Source organism: Tetrapisispora phaffii, chromosome 5 (genome assembly GCF_000236905.1).
Source record: "Tetrapisispora phaffii CBS 4417 chromosome 5, complete genome".
Classification (NCBI taxonomy): Eukaryota; Fungi; Ascomycota; class Saccharomycetes; order Saccharomycetales; family Saccharomycetaceae; genus Tetrapisispora; species Tetrapisispora phaffii.
In genome coordinates, this window is record NC_016524.1 from 494,031 (window position 1) to 514,652 (window position 20,622).

The 20,622-nt window shown below is 33.0% G+C and overlaps 8 protein-coding genes across 8 annotated transcripts; 4 read left to right on the forward strand and 4 right to left on the reverse strand.

Moving 5' to 3' along the window:
- Nucleotides 1-18: 18 nt before the first annotated feature.
- Nucleotides 19-5,043, forward strand: NUP192 (Nup192p; the record flags this gene model as incomplete). The annotated part of the gene is made up of 1 exon (XM_003685712.1): nt 19-5,043. One exon carries the CDS (start codon nt 19-21, stop codon nt 5,041-5,043), a length of 5,025 nt encoding a protein of 1,674 aa, XP_003685760.1.
- A 214-nt stretch (nt 5,044-5,257) lies between these two features.
- NSP1 (FG-nucleoporin NSP1) lies at nt 5,258-7,112 on the reverse strand (the record flags this gene model as incomplete). The annotated part of the gene is made up of 2 exons (XM_003685713.1): nt 5,258-6,993; nt 7,112. Coding segments are annotated over 2 exons (1,737 nt in total).
- A 528-nt stretch (nt 7,113-7,640) lies between these two features.
- Nucleotides 7,641-11,447, reverse strand: TPHA0E02360 (uncharacterized protein; the record flags this gene model as incomplete). The annotated part of the gene is made up of 1 exon (XM_003685714.1): nt 7,641-11,447. The coding sequence occupies one exon, from the start codon at nt 11,445-11,447 to the stop codon at nt 7,641-7,643; it is 3,807 nt and encodes a 1,268-aa protein (XP_003685762.1).
- Nucleotides 11,448-12,095: 648 nt separating this feature from the next.
- GYP6 (GTPase-activating protein GYP6) lies at nt 12,096-13,499 on the forward strand (the record flags this gene model as incomplete). The annotated part of the gene is made up of 1 exon (XM_003685715.1): nt 12,096-13,499. One exon carries the CDS (start codon nt 12,096-12,098, stop codon nt 13,497-13,499), a length of 1,404 nt encoding a protein of 467 aa, XP_003685763.1.
- Nucleotides 13,500-13,810: 311 nt separating this feature from the next.
- On the reverse strand, nt 13,811-14,554 carry GPM1 (phosphoglycerate mutase GPM1; the record flags this gene model as incomplete). Its single annotated transcript, XM_003685716.1, has 1 exon — nt 13,811-14,554. The coding sequence occupies one exon, from the start codon at nt 14,552-14,554 to the stop codon at nt 13,811-13,813; it is 744 nt and encodes a 247-aa protein (XP_003685764.1).
- A 991-nt stretch (nt 14,555-15,545) lies between these two features.
- On the reverse strand, nt 15,546-16,559 carry NNR2 (NADHX dehydratase; the record flags this gene model as incomplete). Its single annotated transcript, XM_003685717.1, has 1 exon — nt 15,546-16,559. The coding sequence occupies one exon, from the start codon at nt 16,557-16,559 to the stop codon at nt 15,546-15,548; it is 1,014 nt and encodes a 337-aa protein (XP_003685765.1).
- A 917-nt stretch (nt 16,560-17,476) lies between these two features.
- Nucleotides 17,477-18,376, forward strand: MCR1 (cytochrome-b5 reductase; the record flags this gene model as incomplete). Its single annotated transcript, XM_003685718.1, has 1 exon — nt 17,477-18,376. The coding sequence occupies one exon, from the start codon at nt 17,477-17,479 to the stop codon at nt 18,374-18,376; it is 900 nt and encodes a 299-aa protein (XP_003685766.1).
- A 512-nt stretch (nt 18,377-18,888) lies between these two features.
- DBP3 (RNA-dependent ATPase DBP3) lies at nt 18,889-20,460 on the forward strand (the record flags this gene model as incomplete). Its single annotated transcript, XM_003685719.1, has 1 exon — nt 18,889-20,460. One exon carries the CDS (start codon nt 18,889-18,891, stop codon nt 20,458-20,460), a length of 1,572 nt encoding a protein of 523 aa, XP_003685767.1.
- Between the last annotated feature and the right edge of the window lie 162 nt (nt 20,461-20,622).

Here is a 20,622-nt window from a genome sequence, read left to right on the forward strand (position 1 = left end):
CAAGACAACTTTTTTAGAATGAATTGGAATCCATTGTTATTGCAATCATTATATGCCTCTATCGAAGCAGGCGATATAGACTATGAACTATTTAAACAATGTTTACCTGATCTAGCTAATTTGAATCTTAAAGATAGTTTCCCAAAAAATCACCAAAGCAGAACTTCATTAGAAAAAGGAACGTTAGAAATCAATGGTACCACTTACAAGTTAAATAAAGAATTCATTTTTGCTGCGATTAAAATATCTGATGATTTAAATCTAGATGAATTGGCTATTACCAAACTTCTAATTAATTCGCAAAATGATCCACAGAAATCAAACAATACGAATGATAGCATTTCATTAATAAATTTGGGAAAAGTACAATATTATTTGTCAAGACAATACATCCTGCAGATCGTAAACTATATTGTTAATTGCTCTACTCCTGGTGATAAACTATGGGATGGATTACTTTCCACGAAATCTAACAACCAAAATTCCATTGCTACAAATATTTTGCTAGCTTTTGATAATATCCACAAGGAATTAAGAGAAATTAAAGAATCTATCGATAAAGCAATGCTTTTAGATATTACAAATACAATTGTGTTCAAGAAAGATATTAAGTTCAGACGTGATTTCTTATTGAAAGAATATGATATTTTGAGTACTACAATGTTTGGTTTAGTTAACCATGGAACATTATTAAACAAGCAATTTGTAATAGATATTATTAATAACGTTTCAAAACTAGATGCAAATGATTATTTTATAGTTTATCATATTCCATCTATTATTCAAGCATTTGTTATATTAGATGAGATGAACGATCAAGACGTGTTAGCATTGCATTCAAAATTCATACAAGATTTAACTTCTGATGGAGAAATTTATACAAAGCCGATTAAAGTAACTATTATTTTCCTATTTTTATGTTACTTTATCGGATGGTGCAAAAAGAAACCGGACAGTAGAGCTGTGAATATCGATTTTAAGACACAAATTGACGAGCCTATGATGAAAGCTGTCTCATTAGGTGCTCTAGAACAATTGTTAATATTGACAGCTGACACTTCAGAAACTTTAAAAACAGGATTGTCAAATATTTATTATGATATGAGGGCTTTACTAGAAAGACATATACCGAGATTAGTCCCAGTTCAATTATACGAGACGAGCAATGGTTTACAACAAAAGCATATGCTCAATGCATTGTCCTCAACAGGTTCATCATTGGATATAACTTCCACGGGAAGTCCTGTAATCTCGCTCTCAGAGCAATCGGAAAGTATTTTCTTAACGACTTTAAATAATGCTATTCAAACTATTATAAGTAATGGTGCATTTTTACTGACAAAGATTAAAGATGAAGAAGAAGATTCTCTTTTATCTGGAGAGGATTTAAATTTGGACGATATATCTGTTAAAGCAGATCTTGAGCGCTTCTTCTTAGCAACCTATTATTTCTTTTTTAATCGTCCGTCCCTATCAAAGGAATTTTGGTCAGATAATGAATCTGATGCATATGGATTCATTGAGTGGGCATCAAAATGTACTGATAGTTTAATGAGATCATGTTTTTACATAATGATTTCTGGTTTATCACATAATGAAGAGAATTCTTTAAACATTTATCATTTCTTTAATAATGGTAATACAGTTTCATGGGCAATTATTTCTCAATGTATTAGTGATTACATAATTAAGATCAATAACCTAACACAAGTTATATCACTGAGACAGCAACAAAATGAAACAGAGGATGTCGATCAAACGACTATAGCCTTAGAGGAGGGTCTTAATGAAGAAACCATCATATTTTTGTCATCTTTGTTATCTTTAATAGGCTCTGTGGCTAAAGATATTAATTATGAATTCAAAGAGAAAATTTCAGAAATATTCATTGATATTTTATTTGAATTTGTTAAAGTTGAAACACCCTTAGTGGGTGCTATCTTTAAGACAATCAGTCATCTTGTCCACAGAGATGAGACCAAAAGAATCAAAATTTGGAGATCATTAGACACTCTAATTTTCAGTAACACATTTACTCTACCAAGTAGCGACTCTTACAAAACGTCATTTAGTTCATTATTGGGTAGCTATTCGGAGATAATGGGATTTTTAAATCTGTTCCACAGCTTAACAGAAAATGAATCTCTTGCTTCGGATAACAACTTCTTGACTTTTGGAAAACTTACATTTCCTGAAAGATTAGGGCAAGGTTATAGAAAAGTTGGTGTATGGCCATATTATGAATATATTTTAAATGAACTATTTGTGAACTCATTCAAAATGCGAGATTATCAAAAAAAAGAACAACTTCAATTGACCATACTTAACATAATAACTAACGGTTTAAGTTCGTTCGATTATTCTGTTATACTAAATTCCAATATTGCAAATGTAGATCTTAACAAACTAGTAAGCACGACTAACTTTTTTAGTTACGTTCATGAATCTGCTGCAGTTGTGCTTTTTAATTACATTTTTACTGAAAAGATATTTACAGGAATCTATAAACTGATGTCAATAGGTGTTGACAATTTAAGAATTGATATCGATGGTGGACATGAACAAAAAATGTTGATCCAAAGTTCTCTACAGATTGTGAAGATGATATTTAAATATCAAGATACCTATTTAGAAGAACTCTGTCCAATCATTGTTAAGCAACGTATTGATAATTACTTCGTTCCGCGAAGATTTGGCTCTCATGGATTGAAGTCATTTTTTGATACAGTGGTTTTTAACTTGTCTGCGATAGCACACTTAGGTTTATACATCGGATCTGATGACAATAAGTTAGCATCTGAGTCTCTTCAGATTTTACAGATAATATCCCTCAGATATAACAACGATAACTTTGGCAGTAACATAATCCTAACAACTTTTGATTCTGTCGATGAATCTGCTAGAATTAAAGAATCGTTTATTTTTAGAATAGATCGACCAATTGAAACGCTTTCTGATTTATCAGTAAAGCTGGGAATATTAGATTACATTGCTGATAATTTAACTTTCAATGATCTCCAACCTACAGTATCTCATTTATTGCTTGGATTTCAAGTCACAAATATTATATCTATGGGGCCTGATCTGAATACATTTATTAGCTCAGGAACATCTTTACTACAGTCACTGATAAACTTGCTGATTTCTGCCCTCAATGCCTTATCACCTAATAACGTAAATTATGCTCCTATGAGACTTGCTTCTCAAAGCATTGGAATACTGATGAAATTATGTCGTAACCCACTAACTGCTAATTTAACATTAGATTATTTAGCTGAGCAGGAATTATTTTCCACATTATTATCAATTGGTCCACAAGTTAGTAAATATACACAGTGGAATGGCAGAATGTATGATAATAACTCTGCTGAAGATTGTAAAATTTTTATTGAGACCGAGTCAATAGGTGCCTTACTCTCATTTTTATCATTCAGAGGTTGCTTACTCCAATATTTAAGTTTATCCATCCATAGACTTTCCTTTCATGGAACTCCATCTCAAACGAAATTATTAATTGAGGAATTAACTTCGAATGCTATGTACTCTGCTGGAATATTTTCTTTTCTGGATTCTAGTAATTTAGGTAATTTTCACAAGGAACACGATCTGAGGCAGAACTTAAATCATTTTAAATTTTTACCTATTTCATTGGAGAATATTCAGCTGACAAATTATCTCGAAGGTAACATTTATGATTTTACAAATTTAAATTCCTTATTGAATTTATACACTAGGTCAAAACTTTCAACAAGCCTAAATTCCACTAACCCAGAACTTGAAAAAGAAATCAAGAGTGAGTATTCTAGAGTCAAGCAGTTTGCAACAAATAATATCAGCCACAGCCGTGTGTTAGAGTTATTATTATTGAACGTGCATACATGGGTTCAGCTAGTTCAAATAGTCGTAACCGATGGAGGTATGGAAACCTTAACTCGATCAAACTTCATTTTACAAGTTTTCAGTACTGTTGTACCAAAAATCAATGATTATGTCGAATATGATATAGCTTTTTCGGAAGAACTGGTATCATTGTGTGTATTCTTATTTGATATATACCACAAGGATTGCCAGGGTATTGGCGCCCAAAATAAATTTGATGTCCGCTTATATGAATTATTTAAGGCTTGTATTCATGGTATCAATTCTTCGGTGACATCTCCATCGTTGAGATCAGATTTTTATGTGTTAGCAAACAATTACTTAACTGATATTTTAAAAGATGAATATATGGTTAAAAACATACTACATGATCTTCAGATGAATAGTAGCAGATTAATAGATATTATATGCAGCGATGCAGTATCAGGAGAGGGAACAAACCGTATAACTAGTATTTTATTGCTAGACTCGTTATTTCAACTCGGAACCCACAATAAAGATAATTTTATTTTAGAATCACTTGCATCAGGTACTCATCTTCTTCTATTAATACTTTCCATTAAAAATATTGATTCACATTTCAAAATATCGCTTGATAATGTAACTCTTTCTTCATTTTTATATGAATTAACTGTGCTGAAGACTACTGTAAATATGCTCACTCGTATAGCTCAGTACAAAGGAGGTGCTCAATTATTGATTCGCAACAAACTTTTTTCCTCAATTGAAGAGTGCGATTACCTAAGTCTAGATCCTGATGTAGGCTTGAATTTGCTTCTTGAAAATATTAATGGCAACAAAATTAATACACTAAGTTTTAACGTTACCAGGGAGAATATGCTACAAGCTCACGAGGATCCAAATAATATTTCATTGCTTGAACTATATATTCCTATTTTCCAATTATTATCTGCTGTTGTTATCGTCATGGGTAGTTCAAATAAGTCAACTTTACAAAGCGTTAGAGGTTTATTAAATAAACACAACAAATTGTGTTCAAGTATTTTGAAAAAAAGTACTTTAATCCATTCTAGTGTGGATAAGGACGATCAAAATCCAAGTAAAGAGAATCTAAAAATTTTGACAAGATTAATTGTTATCCTCTGTAGTTTGACTTCATATCAAACAGATAACATGTCAAATATGTTTGTTGAAATTAAGTAATACGTGTATTTCTCAATTAATAGATGTGTATATACCTATCGTAATAAAATTGTACTTTTAAGACTAATGAATACAATTCACTCATTATCGGAAACGCTTTTAAAACAAATAGAAAACAATCAGACTAAATATGGAATCCTCATTATAAAGGTCACGAATAAACTTACTTGGTTATTTCACATTTATAGGTATCTGTATATATTGTTACGTAAGATTACTTATTTGTCAGTTTTAGTTTATTTTCTAAAGATGTCGAAGTCTGGTCTAAAGATTTTAATGCATCTAAATGAGTGTTCAACAACTTTACAAGTTGGATACTTTCATGTTTATTATTCAAATTAATATTAGTAGCCTTGTTAAATATATTACTCACGTTGTTGACCTCTTCTATTAAAGAAGATAAATTTTGTGACAAGTAAGATAAATTTAAATCCAGTTTCTCAGCCGTTTTATAAGCTAGTTGCCTCTTTTGGTCATTATTATTAGAGACACTACCAGATCCAGATGCCAATAGATCTGAAAGTAATGTTTCTATTTTGCCTTCATAATTATCTAAGAATAATTCCAAATCATCTTGTTGTCTCTCAATATGGTGCAGCGATTGCTCTACTTTATTCTGAGTTTGTTCTGCTAAAATATTATCATTGTATAACTGACTTATTTGTGAACCACCTTGTACTAAAATATTATCCCATTGGTTCAAATTTTTGGCATAGCCATCAAAATGAGATGATGTATCGGACAATTGTTTAGTCCATCTCGTTATAATATCATCTAATGTATTATTTTCTAGCGATATTGGCTTTACCTCGGTAGGCTTCATTTTTATAGAATCAGAAGTTGATGTGGTCGAAGATATATTTCCGAGCGTATCATTGGCTTTATTACTTAGATTGGAAGGAGAAGATACTTTGTCTGAACCGAATACACTAGAAACAGGTTTATCGTCTTTCTTTTCATCAGGTTTAGCACCAAACGAAAATGCCGGTTTAGCATCTTTATTTTCATCCGGCTTAGAACCAAATGAAAAGGATGGTTTGTCTTCTTTCTTTTCATCAGGTTTAGCACCAAACGAAAATGCTGGTTTACCATCAGATTTAGCACCAAACGAAATTGCTGGTTTACCATCAGATTTAGCACCAAATGAAAGCGATGGTTTGTCTTCTTTCTTTTCATCAGGTTTAGCACCAAACGAAAATGCTGGTTTATTATCAGGTTTACTTTCTAATTTGACACCAAGTGAGAAAGCCGCTTTTTCATCCCCTGTTTTAGCTCCAAATGCAGAACTTGTGTTACTTCCAAACAAACCACCAGTACTTTTAGTTGCATCATCAGTGTTATTGCCAAATGAAAAAGTTTTTTTGTTGTCTGTTGAAACTGGTGTAGCGGCACCAAATGCAGGTTTGTTTCCTGAGTTAGTTGATGCAGCTGAAAATCCTCCAAAGGCTGGTTTCTGATTTAAGTTGGCAGATCCAAATTTGTTTGTAGTTGTGCCTGCAGTCGAAGAAGAGTTTAATCCTGAATTTAATGCGGAGCCAAATGCAGAATTAGAAGGTTGACTAGAAGTTGTTGCAGCTCCAAAAAGTGATGATGGCTGAGAACCGGCTGTGTTACTGTTATGCATGCCAAAGCCAGATGATGTAGTTGCAGTATTGATGGAAGAAGCTTGATTATTCGAAGTGGCTGCAGAGTTCATACTGAAAGCTGAAGTAGATGGTGCAGTAGCAATTGAATTAGTGGCGCCATTGTTCCCAAAAGAAGGAACATTAGAAGCTGAATTGTTGTTACCAAATGCTGGGGTTTGATTTCCTAAATTTAAATTGGAAGTATTGGTGTTGTTTGTGTTTGAAGCAGCACCAAATGCTGATGGAGCATTACCTGCCGGCGTAGACCCAGCGCCATTGAAATTAAAACTAAAACCTGTACTTTTATTAGGAGTATTAAAATTCACTGTAAAAAAAACAATTATATCATAAATTGAGAAAATATGTTAGTATGTAATCTTGAATCAACAAAGAAAATTTTCATGTGGAAGAAAGCTTCAAAAATTGCCTTAAATAATACATACTTTCCTTACTTGTACTAGTTTTATAGATACAATCTATTAAAGATATGAATTGGCTCTATGGAATGTGTATATTAATAATTATATGATAATAATATACAATATAAATTAAAATATTAAGTTTATTTTATAGGTTAATAGTTCTAAATATATGTCCATTAATTATTTACAAGTTCATTTTTTTCAATTTTTGGATATTCCAATTTACAAAGTGATAATGATTAAGACCGGGTAACTACAATAAGTAACAGATGTCACATATAAATAAATAGATTATTAATGACACCAATGATGTTTTGAATGATCTCAGTTAAACATAATTACACGTATTTATACAATTTACATTTTATTATACCTATCACCAAATAGAATAATCCAACTTGAATGCTGACAAAAAAAACCAATACAGCAAAAATTATCTGAGTAGGAAATGATCATTAGGTTAAGATATCCTATTATATTTTCATGAGGTTCATTTCAAAATGTGTAGGTTATAAAGTATATATATATATATAACTACATGTTAGAAGCTTTACTTCTTAGATATAAATTGATCTAACACACTATCATAAGCAGCATCGATCGCTTTTTGGTCCTCGCCGTTTAAATTACTTGGATTTTCCTTTTGGTCAGATTTGTTCTCAGGATCCGTTGAATCGGAATTCGATCCATTACGTTCTCTAGAAATATAATGCTTTAACGTTCCCTGTTCACTTACAGGACTCTTCTTAAATATTTCATGTAAATGATAGCCATGCTTGTGTAACTCGTCAATGATATCTACAGAATTCGATATATCATTTCTTAAAATCAAATCCTTAATTAAATCACTATTAACAGGTTCCTTAGTATTTGCCCCTAATTCTTCATCTACCAAATCGTGACATTCGTGGTCAACATGAGTGCTCAATAAAGCTGATTTCTTGAAAATTTTACCTTCTTCACTAGTCTGCGAATAAACTTTGCTAGTTGTAGCAGTAATGAGGTTTGTTTTTTGCTCACTAACCTCTGTACTTGGATCAAACTCCCTAACCAGCTCTCTTTGGTAAGGTGCATAATGGTTCAATTTATTTAAGTTTAAGTAACTCGATAAAGCAGGCATAGTTTCTGTAGGAGAATAATCTGTGTTGGAGCCTCTTAGATCGTGTTTGTTGATGTCATGTTCCCCTCTTTTTGATTTTAATAATCTAATACCTTTTTCAAGACAATCATTTGTAAAACATAGCCTAATTAAAGTTTCTTTACCTTCTGTGTTTAATTGTCCTTTAGCTTGAAGATTAAATAAATCATTTACAACCTTAATAATCGTTACCCTCGAATTGCTTAGATTATTTATGAAGTCATCAACTTCTTTATCAAATTCTGGATCATCTTTGCCTCTCTTCGTCAAAATTTTTGCCAATTCTTCTTGGAGATTAGGAAGAGGAACGTTTTTTTCATCGACAGCATTTAAAGTCTTGAATTGATCTTGTAGATTTCTAAGTGTTAGAATTGAAAGCTCATTAGTCAAATCCTCTGAGAAGTCTTGAGAATCAACGTTCAAGGTTATTATGGAATTGCTTTTCCTTACCGCATCCATTAATAGTTTATAAGTAGCAACTTCCAATTTTGATCCTAGCATTGAGAAATAATTCAATTTTGAGCATAGAGGTAAAATTTCTGTAAGCATGACTATTTCTGTGTTTTGGATATTATTATAATCAAGATGTAACCTAACCAGATCAACAAACACCGGTAAACATTTAATTAAGGTACGCGAGCATGCAGGGAAAATCTTTGGATTGTTAGAAAGATCTAAAAACTGAAGATTTTCACAGTAACATAAAACAGTTATTAATTTTAAAACTTCATTATCATTACTAGTTGCCCCATCAAGCACTTCAAGATTAGTACCATTAAATGACAGGTAACTTAATGCATCCTGGTAACCTGCATTCTGGATTTTATTCCATATGGCATCGGAAAACGAGGACAGTTTACCTCTTAAATCATTGAAACCTACATCTAAACCAGTCACATTATTTTGAACTAGCCATTTTGACAATAAATCACACTGTTCTTTCGTTAACTTATTAAATGCCAATCCCAATCTTTCGGTAGCCATGCAAGCAACTTCGATAAAATTTTCAAATTGATCTAACGACATCTGGGCACCTGCTATGATAATTTCCTCAAGCCCACCTTTTTTCGCAATCGAGGCAGTCAATAAATCCCAATTTAATTCACTACGATTCTCTGGATTGTAGTTCATTCTTGTATCGGATTTTTTTAATACGTTATGCTTCAACTTTTGCGCGCTAGTGATTATACTTGGTGCCATTGATAAATCAACAGATTTTAATTCTTTACGATTACAAATAAAATAACAAACTAACTTCCAACCTTCGCTATCTAATGGGGTATTCCTCATAGATAATTTAATTAAAGATTTATTGAAAATAATAGAACTTAACAATATTCTTAGCATTTGCACTGATAAATGTACCCCGTCCAAGGATAAACTAACAATTGGGACTGCTCTAATAAAATCACTGAATGTCAAAATTTCAATCATTGAAGGATGAGGATTGTGTAACTTTAGAATAGGTATAGGTGATGTCGAGCCTTTTTTTATTTGTCTCATGGTAGCTGGAATTGGTAAAATTTCACGTAAGTGACAACATCTTGTATATACTTCGTCATGTGGTATGTCCTCATTTGGTGGATATGGTGTATCGTCAACGTCCTCAATTTTAAGTTCGTAGTCAGCTGCATCTGAAGCGGGCGCGTGAACTAATTGTTTATCAATTTTTAACTTAGAAGCCATGTCACTAATTTCAACTTCACCTTCATCCTCATTATCACTATCATTTCTAGCCACCTTTGCTCTTTCAGAAGCTTCTTTTGATGCAACCTGGGTATGTTCATCATGGCTTGCTACTTCATTAGGTTGCTTGTGCTTGTCAAGCTGTTCATTATTACCCTGGATAGCAGTTTCGGGTTGAGTATTGTCGTCGGATGCTGGGGGTTCAAATTCTGATAAAAGATGTAACCTCCCAGTACCACCTATAACCATACCTGGACTGAAAGATGATGATACCTCTCGCCTCTCTTCTGGCGTTAACCTATGAATAATAACCGAACCATCTGGTTTTACTTCAACCTCACCTGGTCTAGGATTCTTGCTAGAAATTTGTTGAGGAGGATCATTAAAGTATGTATTTTGGGCAAATGCAACAAATTTCAAAGGTTCAACTTTTTCTAAGCCTGGTACAACAAGTTTGGTATCTTTTTTCCTGTTTTGTTTTGCAACACTTGTCTGCAGTTCCCGAGTACTTTCAATATTTGATAAAGCTGTGTTAGATTGCTTCGAAGCCAATGATTGACTAGAACCAACAGCACCTGCATTTCCGTGAGAGGTTACTCGGGAAAGAAATGAACCGAATCTGCTTGAGTTTGAGATGGATGTACCGGCAGGGTGTTCTTGCTGTTGCATGCGATTAAGTTCTTCTTCAGATATTGAGTTATCTTCTAATCTCCTTAGACTCGAAAGTTTGATGGCAGGGGGGAATTTAGAACGCTTCGGATGAGCTGGAATTTGTCTACCCCTTGCGTCTACCGCTGAATTAGGTTTACTAGGCGAATCTTGGTGACTTTTATTAATGTCAGAATCCTGTGAATCCTGTGAATCAACATAATTTTGATTTTTAAAAGCTGACACAGAAAACCCATTTTTCTTATAATATTCAATGAATTCCTCCAGCTTTTTATTCCTAGGATGAACATACCGAGATTCCGATGTCTCATTGAAAGACATTTTATTTGCCGAGCTTTCTATATGAACTTCATTGTGGTTGCTGGGACTCATAGTGGCAGAGGACACAGAGTGATGCTCTGAATGAGTAGTATGGCTAGTTGGGGTTTGCATCTCCAGTGAAGGTGGCATACTCCTTTCTTTCTCTTGTCTATGTTTACTAGAACTTCTAAAAAGAGACGAAAAAAACCCATGATGTTTCTGTTCCTCCATAGGTTTACTTGCCGTTACTGACCTACGTAAAGTATCCCCATTAGCATGCATATAACTTGTTCCTTTCACTGGGATTGAATTTACTTTTCTTATTGGAATATTTTCTTCACGAGCAGGTCTAGAATTCTCAGACCCTCTAGTATTTCCTACTTCGGATTTTGGAGAACTACCGATTGTCTCTAAATGACCTTCGTTACTTCTATCATTATGCAAAACATCATTTTGTACATTTTTTCCACCGATTAACCAATCTACATCTAAATTTGGTAAAGTCCCCTTTTCTAAGTATTTCTCCACAGATGGATCCACATTATCATATTCATGTGCACTCATGGTGAATAACTGCTTTAATTATCAATAAATATAGATATATTTATATATTCAATTATAATTCAACAACCTTGTAGTAGAAAACCGTACTTCGTATTTACTTCCAATGAGTTAATGAAATACCATATAAATATACATTTGAACGCAAAAACTTCTATATTTCTGTGTATCTGTATGAGTTTCAATTTCATCAGCTCTACTTCATACAACGCAAATATATCCAATAATTATAATCCTTTTATAACACTCGATCCCCTTCTAATTTTTATATTGAAATAAAAATTCTTTACATTGAATATTATGTCTTTTTTGGGTTTTAAGAAGACAGCAATTAATTAAAAAAGTAAAAGCTGAGAATACGAAATATGTGAAAATAGTTAGAAACACTCGTGGGACTATACGAAATTCAGGACCGTTAGAGTATTAAAATGTATAATATAAAGGCACCTCAACGTTAAATATCCAACATTACAAATAAAAGTGTTAGTAACTGGAATTTAATATCGATCAAAAGAATGACTGAGCTGAGATACAAGTCATTGGTGAATTGGTAACAAGTGATTATTTTATAGATTGTTGATTATACTCAAGAAGGGCTTTGCTTTTAAGTGTTGAGAAAAAAATTGTTGAAATTTTTTTATGTACTCATAAATGATGTGTGATATTAGAGATATTGTTATAAATAAATATGATGGAATTGAACAGTTGATTCAAAATGGTATATGGCGTGGAGAATTATATAATAATCATGTTGTGACAGAGAATAATCGTGGTTGGTTATGGAAAACGATTGTTCTTCATGGGGATGTAATTGATAATACTTTGAATAATGGTGAGAATGTAGATGGGAATTTTAATAATATATTGATCCCAGTTCCAATAGTTACCGACCAGAATGGAAACACTTTGATTGCTAATCTGAAAAATAATAATGATGGTAGGAATTTGAATAAACCAAATAGAGGTATTAGAAGATTAACCCCTATGCAAGCAGAGATCAATCCTTTATCAGATAATAATAATGAAGGTGATACAAAGTATGAAAATGAAAAAAGAAAGGAAGCTAGTAATGATGATGATGAGCTGATAACGATGTCGTTAGAAGACACTTTAGAGATTATAGATTTGGATTTATCAAGGTTGTTATTGAATCCCATATTTCAACATCCTACGGTACACTCACAAATGAGACAAATATTATTCAATTATATCTATTCAATACAAAACAATGCCGAAAATATTAATACATCAGTGATCCAGGTTAATAAAAATTATCAACAAGGCTTTCACGAGTTACTAGGGATGATTTATTTACAGTTATTTAGGTACTCAAATTCCCTAGCAACCTCGATTAATCATGAACATGATAATAATATTATATTGATGAACGATGTTTTCCAAATTTATAAGAAATTAATGAAGCAAATGGTGCCGACATTTTATACAAGGGCCAACTTAATTAGATGGGAGAATGAAAAATTCAAACCTATATTAAAACTTTGTTCAAAAAAATTGTATGAAGTTCTATACACTAAAAATGAAGAATTGACAAATTTGATTTGGTTATTAAGATGGATCAGATTGATTTTCCTAAGAGAATTGCCAATGGATTATGTCGTTGTTATTTGGGATCATATCCTAACGTTTCAATATCCTATAGATTTATTTATGATCTGTTTGATCGTCTCTTTACTGTTGAATATTTACGAAGATTTAATAACGGATGATGATGATTACGATAAAGACGACATTATAGAGAAACTTTTACATTTTGAAGAAACAGCAGGCACTAAATTAATAAGTTGCATTGAGTTATGTAAAATGTCAGGCAATCTTTGTGAATTGTACATGTACGAAAATTATCAGGATATGGCATGTATCTGTGATACATTTGTCAAAGTAAGAATTGGTGAAGATACTTTTGAAAAGTTAAGTCAGCTTGATGCAGACAAGCAGCCAATGAAGAAACAACCTAGCATAGATCCAAACCGTAAACGTTTGGAAGACAAATTAAAAAGCAGAGTTAAAAAGCTAACGTCGACATTCCGTAAATAAATTAAAATAGAAGTATAATGATTTAAAATTAATAGCATAATTCTTTCCATAAGCGATATCAAGGATTTAACATTTTGTCTCCTAAACGTTAAAAATTAACATCGAAATTCAATATTACTTATTCAGAGATAGCATTACTTTAAATGAGAAAGAACCCTTAGGCAATAGTTCCTAAAACATACATACATCAATTCATTAAATCGTAATTATTATATATATATATATTTTAAATACGTTACGTTAAACTTTGTATAAATAAGCTATGAAATTATAATTAAAAAAATAGAGATTAAAATCAAACTTCAATATGCTTATTTTTTACCTTGGTTGGCAACAGCAGCAGCACCGGCAGCAGCAGCTTCTGGGTCTAAGTAGTAAGATGGCTTAGTTGGCTTTAAGTTTTCATCTAATTCGAAAACTAATGGGATACCAGTTGGGATGTTTAAACCAGCGATGTCGGCATCAGAGATGTTTTCTAAATGCTTGACTAAACCTCTTAAGGAGTTACCGTGAGCGGCGATCATAACAGTCTTACCAGCTAATAAGTCCTTAGAGATAACGTCTTGCCAGTATGGTAATAATCTGTCAATAACTAAAGCTAAAGATTCAGTTTCTGGTAAAACACTTGGGTCGACATCAGAGTATCTTTCGTCACCCTTTTGTGAGAATTCAGAAGCAGGGTCAATAGCTGGAGGTGGAACATCGAAAGATCTTCTGTAGGTGTTGAATTTTTCTTCACCGAACTTAGCTAGGGTTTCAGCTTTGTCCTTACCTTGTAAGTCACCGTAATGTCTTTCGTTCAATCTCCAAGATCTGTGAACTGGGATCCAGATTCTGTCAGCGTTAGTTAAAGCAATGTTGGCAGTTTGGATAGCTCTGGTTAATTTAGAGGTGTATAAAACATCTGGGTGGACGTTCTTTTCCTTTAATAGTTGACCGGCTCTGGCGGCTTCTTGTTCACCCTTGGCGGATAATTTAACATCGACCCAACCGGTGAATAAGTTCTTTTCGTTCCATTCGGATTGACCGTGTCTAACTAAAACTAATCTTGGCATTATAGATTATCTGTATATAGATTGTAAACTGGTTTTTTTATTTTTACAGAAGGAAAATAAGTGACGATAAGTGAAAGAGGTAGTAACGAATTTTATGAACATAAAGGAAAGAAAGAGAATATAAATGAATAGATCAAATCAAAATAACAACGTATTTAAATACTAATTTAGAAAATTATTATATTGAAAATTTTTTTATTTATTAACTCACAAACCGAAGTCACTAGAATTCAATAGATATAATGGACTAGTATCAAAGTATAGTGTTGGCTAGTCTATTCTAACCATTAAGTTAATTCCAAGAGAGTTAGTTAACAACAAAATATCAGAAAAAACCTTTAAGTGTTCCGGTTTCAGGACTCTCTGTCTCAGTCTCAGTCTCAGTCTAGTTATGTTGAACAACCTTTAAAGAAGCACCACTAAAGTAAGGAAAGAGTTGTTCTTAGAAATTATTATATTTGTAGGTTTAATCAATACCTTTCGATATGATAGAACAATATATTATAATCAAATAGTTAATATCCTAACAATTACATTGTGAAAAATATCACTCATACATTGTAGTTAGTGTAAAGTATAGTTAGTTAGTTTACGACTGCTACTAACAATATATCATTTTGTTTAATATGGTGGCAGCAGTAGAAGTGGTGATGTCTTCTTTTAGTTTCGAAATCGTTTTTTTTTTTGTCAACCAACAAAAGCAGTGAAAAAGGGTTTGATTTTTCGAAGCGACATGTCACAAGAAGAATGTTCGGAAGCCACTAATTCGTTCTTTGTTTTTTCTTTTTTTTGTTGAAATAGTGGATGTGGCCAGCACACCGTCGTCGGATCATTGTTAGTGGATGCTGACAATTAGTGGATGCTAGGAGGTAGGGTTATTGTATTATTAGGGCCCTGTTTAGGTTTGGGCTCGTGAGGGCTGTGGCTGATCATGTGACCTGTTGTTATTTCGTATGTAACATATACTTATGTATGTACATGTATGTATTAATTATGATTTGTCTGGGAAAAACTTTTGGAAGACTTTACCAACATGACTATTCATATCTGTTGTTTGCATAGCTCTTCCCTTTTCTTTATATGCAATGTTAGAACATGTTCTAGTAATGCTGCTGCCTATGTAACAACTCAAAAGTACATATTCAATCCATTTTAAATCATTTTTTCTTTCTCCAAGGATTTTAAAATCATGCACTGCTCTGCTGTAAGCCAACATACATGCAATTGTCCCTGTTAATGTATCTCCTTGTCCACCGACTCTTTTATTACTGCCAGAGACCGTATTGTTCAATATAATGCTCTCGGATTTGTTATTTTTAATAGAGGCAACAATTTGATCCGTTTCTCCCTTACAGAACACTGTACAGTTCAATAATTCACTTATTTTGATACTTTGCTCTTCTATACTTTCATTCACGTCCTTGTCAGATTGCAGTAATCTGTCACAAATTCTCTTGAATTCAATCACATTTGGTGTCAGTATTATTTTACCCAATGGAAATTGTTTAACTAGTTCAACCATCTCATCATCAATACTCAGGACGTATAACGAGTCTGCGTCTAAAATAATAGGAATTTTACCCTCACAGTCATTTAAAACAATCTTAAGTATACGTTTGACATCGTTAATCATTTTGGCTTCCCTTCCTAAACCTGGCCCAATCACAATGGTATACATTCTTGCCAATAACGTTTTGATCTTCTCGAAGTTGGAAGTTGCATTGTCTCGACTTGTGACAAGATAAGGATGTACCATCAAATTTGGATTATAGCTTTTAATTACCGTAGCGGCATTCTCCTCACATATAATATGCGTTAAATCACAACCCATCAACGAAGCTGCATTAGCACTGAAATATGGAGCACCAGTATAATCCTCAGACCCGCCAATTACACATATTTTACTCGATTGGCCCTTGTATAAAGTAGGCAACAAAGGGGGAATTATCCTTTCATAAGCTAATTTAATCAATTCACTATGAGAAGCTCTATTCAAAATCGACATTATTCTTTTTCGATTCAACCAAATGCGATCAACTCTCTTAGTACAAATACAAAATCGCTACTCTATGTCAAAAATAAAAAGCACTTATCCAATTATGCACAACATAGAACTTTTCAAAAAGATTCATAAATATATATGAAACATTCAATTACATCTTGACGCACTAGGGTACTAATTGAAATTTATGCCATCTCTTAATTACTTAATTATTAATATATTCATTACCCGGATTACTACTTCTAGCCATATTAAGTAACCTCAAATCGTTTGCCAGTGCAACTATCCTTACTCACCCCACTTCCACCCACTACCACCCCCCTCTCCAGTGGGAACACACAACCAATACCTTACATCCTTTTAGAGCAACAGGAATGATAAATGCTATACTTACTGATATATTCAAATATAACGCACATCTTTATCCCAAGAAATAATCATACCATATCCATGTTATAACCTACTTTTCTAATTGATTCTAGTAGTTGGATTAGTGCAGTATACTCTGCAGGAACCCGAAACTCTGGTGCTATTTGACTCTAAGCAAAAGGGTCAAACAGTAGGCAGATATATTTCGATATCTTGTAACAGTTCGAGGTTTAATATTCATCATTTATCCTTTTCCCTTCACGCTTAGATCCAATGACTATCATTTGTATCTGTCTTGGAATTCATATGCAAATGAACGGTTAACCTATTAGAAGGGTTCGTTTAGTAAGCCTCGTTATTTGTTAGAGTTATTAGGTAATATCCCGGATCTTTTATCTGTCGTCCTGTAATCAACCCAGATACATATATAAATATATAGAAATTATTAGTTAGTCATGTTTCACTATACCTTGAATTATGTTCATGTACTTAGTCTAGCGTAAAAAGAAATCAATAAATTATACAATCGTAAAAACACACACGTAGTCATTATGTTTGCAAGAGTGTTAAGAACAAATCCAAAATATATCCCTTTAACTGTTGGAGCAGCAGCAATCTTAATTGGTGCTGCATATAACTTTGCTGTCTCGAGAAACAATTTCATTTCTAATTCATCAGGAAAAGTTCTTGTTGGTGATGGCAAGTGGGTGGACATACCTATTGCAAAGATAGAGAATCTTTCTTCCGATACAAAAAAATTCACATTTAAATTACCTTCTGAAGATGATGTTTTAGGGACTGAATACGCTTCTGCTATCTTAGCTAAATTTGTTACTCCAAAGGGTTCCAATGTTATAAGACCCTATACCCCAGTATCTCCAGTTGATACAAAAGGTAACTTCGAATTAGTTATTAAACATTACGAAGGTGGTAAAATGACTGAGCATTTGTTTGGCTTGAAAGAAAACGATACTGTTGCTTTCAAAGGACCAATGTTAAAATGGAAATGGATTCCTAATGGTTTCAAAGAAGTCACCTTAATTGGGGGTGGTACTGGTATCACACCATTGTTCCAATTAATTCGTGCCATATGTGAAAACCCAAATGATAAAACTGTTGTTAAACTCTTTTACGGTAGTAAGTCACCTTCTGACATCTTATTAAAGAAAGATATCGACGAATTCCAAAAACAGTTTCCAAATCAATTAAAAGTCACGTATTTTGTCGACAAGAGTGAAGATAAAACTGACTACAAGGTTGGTTATATTTCTAAAGATTTTGTCCGTGAAAACTGTTCAAAACCTGCAAAAGATTCTCACGTCTTCATTTGTGGTCCACCTGGATTCATGGATGCCTTATCCGGTCAAAAGAAATCTCCAACTGATCAGGGTGAAATAACTGGTATATTTAAAGAATTAGGATATACCAATGACGACATCTATAAGTTTTAAGATGGTCCCAACCAATTACCACTCTCGTAATCCTACGGTTATGTAAATAAGAAAAGCAACCTAATATCAATATAAATTCTATACCTTAACTATACATTCTACACCTTAATTAACTTGTATCAGTGGTTACATATGAAGTTTCTCAATACTGATTATAACATAACTACAAATATTGAATTGGAACTTGACTATACCAACCATCCTTAAATAAAGTTCTTTTCACTCTTTAACCTATTAAGGAAATATCCCATTTTAGGTCATTGTGCCGAAAGCATCTCTCTCATCTCATACTGAAAATTTTTATCTCATCGAAAATTTTTTGTAATAATTTTATACAGAAAGTTGACTGGATACAATAAATTTAATAAGAATTTAATCATTTAATATTTGAAATCATGATCCTTGGCATTGTAGTAATATATAATTAAGTTTGTTTGTTCTTTATATGATATGTTTATGATTACCCAATCCCAGACGACCATAAGAATCCGATATTTATATCATATTCCAAAATGTCCAAAGACGAGTTAAAAATCCAAAAGAGAAAGAATGAAGATGATGTTGTAGTGGATAAGAAAAAGCACAAGAAAGATAAGAAGGACAGGAAGAGTAAGAAGGATAAGAGAGATAAGAAGGAAAAAAAAAGTAAGAAGCACGATGAAACCGAAACTGTTGATGAAGCTACTGAAGAAAATTCTACTCCAGTCTCTGTCAATTCCAATGGTTCTTACACACAAAGTGATGACTTGACTAATGTTCCTCAATCCGAAATCGACACTTTCTATGAGGAAAATGAAGTGACCGTCGATGACAACGGTTCATCGAAACTACGTCCTCTATTGTCATTTAATCATGTCAAATTAAACAAGAAGATTCAAGATGAAATCTCTAAATTTCCTAAACCAACTCCTATTCAATCTGTATCATGGCCATATTTATTAACCGGTAGAGATGTCATTGGTGTTGCAGAAACTGGTTCCGGTAAAACTTTTGCTTTCGGTGTTCCAGCTATTAACAATCTTGTTGATGCCAATGGCCAATTAAAATACAAGAAAGGTATTCAAGTTTTAGTCATTTCTCCAACCAGAGAATTAGCATCTCAAACTTTCGATAACTTGGTTATCTTGACGGATAAGTTAGGATTGCATTGTTGTTGCGTCTATGGTGGTGTTCCAAAGGACCCACAAAGAACACAATTGAAAGTATCTCAAGTCGTCGTTGCTACTCCTGGTAGATTATTAGATCTTCTTCAAGAAGGTTCAGTTGATCTATCTAATGTTAACTATTTAGTGTTGGACGAAGCTGACAGAATGTTGGAAAAAGGTTTCGAAGAAGATATCAAAAACATCATCAGAGAAACTGCATCTGTAGGAAGACAAACATTAATGTTCACCGCCACTTGGCCAAAGGAAGTTCGTGAACTAGCATCAACTTTCATGGAAAGACCAGTTAAAGTATCTATAGGTAACAGAGATGAATTAACTGCTAACAAAAGAATTACCCAAATTGTTGAAGTCATTGATCCATTCAAGAAGGACAGAAAGCTATTAGACTTATTGAAGAAATATCACAGTGGTCCAAAGAAGGACGAAAAAGTTCTGATTTTTGCTTTGTACAAGAAGGAAGCTTCCCGTGTGGAAAGAAACTTACAATACAATGGTTATCAAGTTGCTGCCATTCATGGTGATTTATCCCAACAACAAAGAACACAAGCATTAAACGAATTCAAGAGCGGTAAGTGTAATCTGCTTCTAGCAACCGATGTTGCTGCTAGAGGTTTAGACATTCCAAATGTTAAAACTGTCATCAACTTAACTTTCCCACTTACTGTTGAGGATTATGTCCATAGAATTGGTAGAACTGGTAGAGCTGGTCAGACCGGTACTGCTCACACATTATTCACTGAACAAGAAAAACATTTAGCTGGTGGTTTAGTTAACATATTGAACGGTGCTAATCAACCAGTTCCTGAAGAACTAAAGAAATTTGGTACTCACACAAAAAAGAAGGAACACAGCGCATATGGTGCTTTCTTCAAAAATGTTGACATGAACGCTAAACCAAAAAAGATCACTTTCGATTAATAAACAAGTAAAAAGTGTCCCGTAATCTAAAAAACTATAACTTTTTATATACATATATACGTATCAAACAAACAAAACCAATTCCAATAAATGTACTATATTATTTGATGAATGTTATTTCTTTCATGACAGTATTTGCTTCTTCTAATCGATACTTTCTAC